Source organism: Papaver somniferum, unplaced genomic scaffold (assembly GCF_003573695.1).
Source record: "Papaver somniferum cultivar HN1 unplaced genomic scaffold, ASM357369v1 unplaced-scaffold_35, whole genome shotgun sequence".
NCBI classification, from domain to species: Eukaryota; Viridiplantae; Streptophyta; class Magnoliopsida; order Ranunculales; family Papaveraceae; genus Papaver; species Papaver somniferum.
The window spans coordinates 4718761-4727933 of NW_020645971.1; the positions used below are offsets into that span (position 1 = coordinate 4718761).

Sequence of the window (9173 nt, forward strand, 5' to 3'; positions counted from 1 at the left end):
ACCAAAGGAAAAACGGAAGCCTGGCATAGTTCGGGTTTCCAAAAACGAAAATACTAATATTTTTTATGAATCCAAGTCAGACTCGGAAACGGAAATAAATGACTTGGGAATCAAAGTTCGCAAAGGAGTTTCTCCAATTCTTAAAAGAAGGAATTCGGCCCAGAATTCTAGTGTTATAAATAAAGCTTCAAAGAAAGTTTCCTAATGCGTGTGCTCTTTTGGAATGTCAATGGGGTGGCGAAGGTGGAGGCTGGTTTGAAATTACGTGATTTAGTTTATGAATATAAGCCAGTTGTTCTTTGTATAGCTGAGCCGAAGATTCATTACTCTGATAGTGTTATGCTAAGGTTATATTTAATTAGTTTTACTAAAACCGCAATTCATAATTCGACAAGCTCCTTGGGTAATTTTTGGATTCTTTGGAGTGAGGAAATTGAAGAGCCAGTGGTGATTAATATGACTAGACAGGCCATTACGGTGAAAACGGAGGGGGTTATGATCTCTTTTGTTCATGCTAGTTATATTCAGGTTTTTAGGTGGAGACTTTGGAGTCAACTTGCTGCGGTTGATTCTATAACTCCTTGGTTGATTATGGGAGACTTTAACTGTGTTCTTCGTAATGATGAGAAGAAAGGAGGTAGAGAACCTCGTACTTCTTGTATTAGTGAATTTAGTGATTGGATGGAGGAGAATAATCTTTTTGAAGCGGACTCTTTGGGTTCTAAGTTCACTTGGACTAATGGTCAATCGGGTGGGGGAAGAATTCTTAGCAATTTGGATCGTGCTATTATTAATGAACCTTGGTTAGCGAAGTTTTTGAATTGGCGGTGTAAAGCTCTTCCTAGGGAAGTTTCCGACCATTCAACCCTTATTGGGTATCCTTTTGTTTCTCCGAGGCCAAGGCGTGCTCCTTTCAGAATTCAGAAGATGTGGTTTATGCATCCTGATTTTTTGAGAATGGTTGAGGCTTCTTGGAATGCTCCGGTGTATGGTAATCCTGATTTTATCTTTCCTTTCAAATTGAAGCGTTTGAAAGAGGTTATGAAGTTGTGGAATCAGCAGGTGTTTGGCAATGTTAATGCACGACTCAAACAGGCGCAACTTAAGTTTGAAGTGGAAAGTCGTAATTCTGATGAGGACACCTTTAAGTCTTCTAAATTGAATGTCATGAAGGATGCCTTAGTGGATGTTCAAGATGTTCAAATGCAACATCATATTATGCTCAAACAAAAATCTCGAAACAAGTGGTTATTGGAGGGTTCTAGTAATACTTCTTATTTCCACAGTACTATAAACATTCGTAGGAGTACCAATACCATTTCGGAGTTGGTGACTGAGGAGGGTACAACTATTACTGAGACGGATCAACTAAGGAATCATGTAGTTTCTTATTATGAGGCTAAATTTAATGGGATGATCTGCCTATTGACGAACAATTGTTTGAGTACGTGCATGAGACTATTTCTTTGGAGGAGAGTCAGATGTTAGATGATGTTCCTTCTATAGAGGAAATCCATGATGCGGTTTTTGATTTGGGGGCGGATAGTGCACCGGGTCCGGATGGTTTTTCAAGGTGTTTTTATAGACATTGCTTGGATTTGATTCATCAAGATTTGTTCAATGCTATTATTTTTTGTTGGACTAATAAAACAATTCCTAATGGTTTTTCGAGCCTCATTCTTTTGCTTGCAAAGGGTAAGAGGTGCTGATAGTCTAAGGAAGTTTAGACCTATTGGTTTAAGTAATTTCTTCTTCAAGATTTTTACTAAAATTCTAGCTACTAGACTTGGTAAGGTCTTGGGTAGGCTGGTCTCGGAGGAGCAGGTTGCTTTCATGAAAGGAAGGAATATTCATGAGAACATTACTCGGGCTTCGGAGTTGGTTAATGAGTTGCACATTAAAAGGAAAGATGGTAATTTGGGTCTTAAGCTGGATATTTCGCAAGCTTTTGATACTATTAGTTGGCCTTTTGTTATGAAGGTGTTTCGTAAGCATGGATTTTCAGAGGATTGGTGTACTTGGATTCACAATATTTTGAAATCTGCTCGTATTTCTATTCTTCTTAGTGGTAGTCCGGAGGGTTTTTTCAAAATAAATAGAGGCTTGCGTTAAGGGGATCCTCTTTCACCTCTAATTTTTGTTTTGATAGAGGATGTTCTTAGTAGAAACATCACTAAGCTCTTTCAAAACAAGGATATGAATTATAAGGTAAAATGCAATGGCATTGCTCCAACTCATTTATTCTTTGCTGATGATATTATGATTTTTTGCAAGGGAAATATGAAAAGTTTGACAAATTTGGTGAAGTTGTTGGATGCGTATCAACGAGCTTCGGTCCAGCGTGTTTGTAGGGAAAAGAGCAAAATATATTATGGTGGAGGGTCTTTAAATAGGCGCCAATATATTGCGGATTACTTAGGCATGGAGATTACATATTTTCCTGATCGTTGCTTAGGAGTTAAGGTGATGTCGGGTGTGGTGAAATATGCTCATATCAGCAATGTGGTGTACAAACTTAAGGACCAACTTTCGGTCTTAAAAGGTAAAATGCTTTCCTTCCAGGATAGAGTGGTTCTTATTAAAACTGTTCTTTCCAATTACTCTATACACAACATGGCTGTGTATAAGTGGCCAATTAAGTTTATTCAATAATGTGATCGGGTGATTCATAATTTTCTATGGTCGGGAGATTCGAACCTGTGAAGAGCTTTCGTTGTTGGTTATAATAAAATTTGCAGCCCGGTGAAGGAAGGGGGTCTTAGTCTCACTAGTTTAAGGACTATGAACAAGGCTTTGCTCATGAAACTATGGTGGAATGTAAAAACTTCTAACAAGAAGTGGGCGCGGTATTTGAAGACAAATTATACGTACATGGATGGACGAATTAAATTGGCAGGTGTTAAGTCGACTATTTTTCCTAGTATTCGTTGGGTTCACCAGGTTGTTGATCGAAATACCAAGTCTTTGATTGGTGATGGGAGAACAACCTCGCTGTATTATGATGTTTGGTATGGAACTGTAGCTTTGGCTGAAGTTTTAAACCGAACTGACCTGGATATGAATGCCAGGGTTAGTGATATTATTGTGCAGGGTGCTTGGCAGCTGCAAGGAGTGCATTTGAATACTCTTTCTAGTGCAGGTTTTATGCTTGATCGGTTACCAAGTTTGCGTGTTGGCTGTGACAAGAAAATTTGGATGCCAGACTTGAAGGGAGACTTTTCAGTCAGGTCAGCTAGGGAACTCATTAGGACAAAGTATCCTATTATGGAGGAAGCTAAGCTTCTATGGAAGAAGGTTATGCACCCGTCGCTGGCTGCTCAGAACTGGAAGTTTATACGTGGTGCTTGTGCAACATTGGACAAAGTCCGAAGTAGATTCAAGATTGCTTTAGCGTCAAAATGCAGAGTGTGTCAAAATGCTGAAGAGTCTCTTGAGCATGTGCTGTGGAGTTGTAGTTTCGCAACAAGGGATTGGAACTGGATGGAAGGTATTTTCGGCATTAAAACCCATTATAATTTGCTTGTTTCTTACAAAAATGCTACTCAGCGAAGTGGTATTGTTCAAGATCTTTGGCTGGTGGCCAATTTGGTGGTGCGATCTGAGCTATGGTTCACTAGGAATAAGAAAGTTTATGAGAAGAAAACTCCCTGCTGGTCTTTATTCCAAAAACGTGTGTTCAATTTGGTTCATGAGTATTCGGTGAGAACGAAAAACTTCATGCATAATTCACTGGAAGATCTGAAGCTTCTTGATTTCTTCCGTGTTAGACATAAAAAGGTGAAACATGCAATTCCTAAGGAGTGTTATTGGGAGCCGCCAAATCAAAATGAGCTTTTGTTGTGTACTGATGGGACTCAAGGGGCAATCCAGGGGTGGCGGGAGCTGGTTAGACATATAAAGGTGAAACACGCAATTCCTAAGGAGTGTTATTGGGAGCCGCCAAATCAAAATGAGCTTTTGTTGTGTACTGATGGGCCTCAAGGGGTAATCCAGGGGTGGCGGGGGCTGGTGTGGTAGCGAGAAATGCTAATTCAGAGGTTGTAGGTGCTATGTGCATTGGTTTGGGCATTGCTTCGAATTATTTGGCCGAGCTATATGGTATTCTTGTTGGTCTGGAGTGGGCTACTCAATGGGGTTACAGGCGAGTTTTGGTTCGCTCGGACTCTAGTAGTGTGATAACAGCTATGGAGATGGACAATGTTCCCTGGTTTGCCCAAGAAATGTGGACTGATATTAAGAGCTTGTATGATTCTATTAGGTTTGTGCACACCTTTCGTGAAGCGAACTTTACAGCTGATGGCATGGCTAAGCGAGATTGTTTGTTAGAGGATGGAGTGGGTTTACATATTGTTGGTCGCCCAGTTTTCTTGAATTCTATTGAGTTTCCAAATGTAATTTATTATCGTTTTAAATAGTTTTTTTTGAGGTTTTGGGGTTGCTGTAACCTCTTTTTTCATAAACTATCTCGTAAATAATTTTTTGATCAATACATTTTTGACTTATCAAAAAAAAAAAAAAAGTTGGCACAACAATAGTTAACCGAAGTAAGTCATATGAACACTTTCATATCAACCTTTTTCATCTTAATTACGAATAGTTTAAATGACTGAAATGAAACTAGTTCTAGAGTTTTTCAATTGTTTATATTCTCATATAAGTATACAAGACACAATTGAAGCAAAATCGATTTTCACTCGAATCAATTCATGAACATTATAGCCACGGTTTGCTAAAGATTGCATTCCTTATTATATAAATGTATTTGTTCATGAAAAAACCGATTTTAGAACTTAACCTACTCAAGTATGCAAACGGGTACGCATACCTAAGTATCCGAACTTGGTATGGGTTTACCAGTATGCGAACGGGTACGCATACTGTCGTACATGACCAAACTCAGTTGAATTCCCGGACTTGAAATTTTAAGCTGGTACGCATACGGGTATGCATACTAAGTTCCCGGACTTCAACTATCAAACCAGTATGCATACGGGTATGCATTCTATGGTTCTCGAACTTGGAATAACTTGCAACAGTTAGCATACAAGTATGACACTGTGCTATATCCAATCAATGGTTAATTTTTCTAAACTTCATATTAATCATTGAAACATTCTTGGAAGACGCGAATAGCTGCTCACACAAACTATTAGCTTGAAAGCAATTTTCAAGTGATCAATAGACCAATACGAAACATTCCAAGTCTACATCAAAAGATTGTCTCACACAAATCATGTAATATCCTACCAGGCGATTTTCACATGATCAACTTTTGACTTTCGTCAAGAATAAAGATGAACTTGGTTAAAGCGAAAGCTTACCAACACATATTTCGAGAAATATGTGAGCGAGTTAAACTCAGCTCGAAATATCAAATGTGTATAATATAAAGTATATACAACTATACGAGTTTTCCCTCATGATGGTATTTCAAGATTGTTATCGTAAATAAGATTCGAACTCTAAGACTTGTGAAGATTGAATTTAAAGATTTAATGAAAATAATAAATAAAAGCGAGAGTTACTGGGACTAGGATTTCACCGAATTCATATCATAAGGTTCAATTATTTATTCTTCAGCAATTATAGCTCAATAAATAAAAACATGGACTCTTATTTTTGCCAATGTAGATTTTCAAAATATTAGTCATAAATCGTAAGCATGGGACATCAAACATTTAAGCAAGCATGACCCATCAAATAAAATAATAACTAATTAATTCAAATCATAAATAAAATTAAAATAAGTGCAAAATTCATAAAAAGAATAAAATAAATTTACCCATGTATGAAATTCGAATTCCTCCATCTACCCAGTGTTGGGGTCTAACTTTCATGTTGGAAATACGCTCAAAATAATTTTTCATTGCTCAAAATGTGTTTACAAAGAAGAAAATATAATAAAAAGAATAAAACAGTGATTTTGCTCTCCCAAAACTCCCATCTCCCGATGATTCAGCCAATTCTCATCCAAAGCATTGATCATATCATGCCTGTTAAGCTAAAACAAGTCGTCCCCTGCAGTTTCAGCCATTGAATCTACTTAAATCTCCTCCAAAACACGAACCCTAATGTCTGCTTGGTAAAAAACAAAATTTCCCGCCAAAACTGGAAATTCAAACGAAGAGGATGAAGTGCCCTTATCCAGAAGTGATGTGCCGTTAACAGATGGGGTGCCCTGGGGGTACCCTTATCCAAACTAAGGGTGCCTTTAGTAATTCTTCCGGGTGCCTTTAACAAATTTTCGATCCCAATTTTCCATAAAAGTTTATTGCCAAAAAATGCCTACAAAGACGCAAAACGCCATAATAAGTACAAAACCGAGTACCAACAATACAAAAAATTGAGGACAACTTAGACACAAAAATGTGTCTATCAAATACCCCCAAACTTATTATTTGCTAGTCCTCAAGCAAAACTAATCTAGAAAATAAAATCCTAACTCACTGTCGCAGGCATCGCAATTGCACTTAGCGTGTGCAACAAGCCTTTGAACCCCTAGGTGGCCCTAGTGGCCGATTTATAGTCTCGGGAGGGTTTATCAGAGGTGTACCCACAAAACCTTGACTTCTAATTGGTCACAAGTATCCAAAGAGCTATGAGGACAAACATATTCTCAACCTATCGCCAAGTAACTAGAATGCCAGAGAAATTAAAGGTAATTTGCTCTAAAGATGAATAAAGAAAAGATGAGACACATCCGCTATACTGCTAGATAAAGATATATCTGCTACACAGCTAGATAAACATTATGAGATGCATCTGCTTTACAGCTGGATAAGATTAGGAGAGAGATAAAGATGAGAGGGACATCTGCTACACCGCTGGACAAATTACGTGTGATGAGTTGAACCAGTGTTAGAAAGATCTTGTGCCAGATGGAAAGCGGACTAACAAAGAAACCAATATGCATCTCTCTTCGACTCTCTCATAGTGCTCAGTATAAACAACGTCTTCTTCGGCTTCAACTGTTGATGATAAACTCTCGAACCTCGTAGAACCTTGACAATTAACTCTTCTCCTTAATTTCTTGCTTGAAACTTCTTTATAGATTTTTTTTATACTTCCCCATGGCTTTATTGAACAAAAGCTAACTACAAAACTTAAACGTAATATTTTTTATATATATATTTCTTATTTTCATTTCTCTTTTTTTTTTCTTTTTTTATTGTTCGTTTTGTTCATTTTTTTTCTTTTTTGCGACACAACAATAACAAGACTAAAATTTACATGGCCATGAGAGAAGGACTTCACCACTTGGATCTTCACAATTTGTAGTGTGTTGGTATCGTTAGATTTTCTTTGCTCTTGTAACTAAGTCTTCAACTTTGATTTTGAATTCTGCTTTTCTTTCTACTGTTGCTAATAAACCTTAAACGTCTTCAACTTTCTTCATAGATTTTGATGTCGCTCCGCTTTTTGATAATGATAAGTTTCTAATGAGAGAGGGTTGTAATCTAGTAACTAAGACTAGATTGTGAGGTTGCTTTGTCTTTCTGGCATTTTCTTCTGACTGAATTGTCTTTCCATCATGGATGGTTAGGTTCATCATGATTACCCTCTAAAAGGTACATGTTCTTTCCTGATTGTCAATGATCTCTAATGTATTTTTCTCTAATGTCTCACTAAAATATTATCCCTAGCAATTCTAATTTCCATCTTTTCGATGAGAAACAATATGTAAACTTAGCTAACAGGATACTATGTGACGCTAGAAGTTTCTCCCTTACCCCCAAACTTAAATCTAACATTGTCCTCAATGTTTTAAAGATAAAATTAAAAACATGAACAAGGATAAATTGTTACCACTTGAGGGAAAAGAAATAAGGAAGGATATTACTGTATCGCATGAGCGGGGGCGCCTCCCAGAAAATACTAAATTTAAAGTCTTTAGCTAGACATCAAATACCTCAAAAAGGATTTTCACCTTCCAAAGTCATATACCAATAACCGAAATAGCAACGGGTCCTCAGAACCAAATAGAGCAGACACAAATGAAAGACTATCATCTTGGATTAGAAAAATGAGCAAACGGAGCATAACTTGATCTAGGTCTTTTATCAAGGCAACTAGATTTATCTGGGGTGTCTCTTTGGGCTCTATATAAGTGTCTAGGAAAACAGGTTCAACTGGATCACATGTCTCTAAGAACTGGGTTTGTTCATGGACAGTGTCTGGAGGATCGGGTAGCAGAGTTTGAAGAAACTCAAGTAGAATCTTAGACGCACAAAGCTCGAGTCCCAAGTTAGGGATTTCAATTAGGGATACATGATGATCACTAGAATCATCATTACCCCCAAACTTAGGGTGAACAATATCCTCAAATGGACCAAAATCTTTTGGGGACTGTTCATCTAAACGAACAACATCATCATATAATAGATTATCAAAGAAAATCTCTATCATAGGATCATCAACTAAGGTGTTCGTCATGGTTACCTCCTCCGAAACACTGAAAGGTTCATCAAATAATGGATTATCAAACATAGTGCAGGCTAAAGGATCAGGAACTAGAGTGCTAATCATGTTCACCACTTCTAAATCATCTATCTCAGAAGACTTGATGACATTAAAGACTTAATGCCCTAGCCGGTCCCACACGCCCTTTATTTTATTATTATTATTTTTTATGTTTCCTTAATTCCATGAAATCCCTTGATTTCATGATATTTCCTTCAAATTATGAAAATTCCTTCAAATCATGAAATAATACATAAAATTAGGGAAAGCTCACGGGACCGGGCCCTAGCCGGCCGACCATGCCCAAGCTGGTCCACACGTCCTTATTTTATTATTATTAATATTATTTGTTTCCTTCATCTTATGGAAAATCCTTCCCTTCAAGGAAACTCCTAGATTTCAACAAAACTCATTGGTTTTAACAAACTCCTTGATTTCATGATATTTCCCTAAAATCATGAAAATTATATAAAATTAAGAAAAGTGCCACGGGACCGGGCTCTTTGGCCGGCCGACCATGCCTTGGCCATAGTCGGTCCCACACTTCATGATTTCTTAATTTATTATTATTATTTCCTTCATCTTATGAAGTTTCCTCAGTTTCAGCAAAATCCTTAATATGTTCTCAAAATGTTGCTCAAACGCACATCATAAATATCAAAATTCTCAGGACTGAGACACAAACACTCTGGCGACGTGAGCACGTTACCTTG

General features: G+C 37.4%; 1 protein-coding gene across 1 annotated transcript; it reads left to right on the forward strand.

Annotated features, from left to right (window-relative positions):
- Positions 1–204: 204 nt before the first annotated feature.
- LOC113342252 lies at positions 205–4017 on the forward strand. The gene is made up of 5 exons (XM_026586850.1): positions 205–1380; positions 1473–1573; positions 1695–1980; positions 2275–2621; positions 2739–4017. The coding sequence occupies exons 1-5, from the start codon at positions 205–207 to the stop codon at positions 4015–4017; spliced, it is 3189 nt and encodes a 1062-aa protein (XP_026442635.1).
- The last annotated feature ends 5156 nt before the right edge of the window (positions 4018–9173 follow it).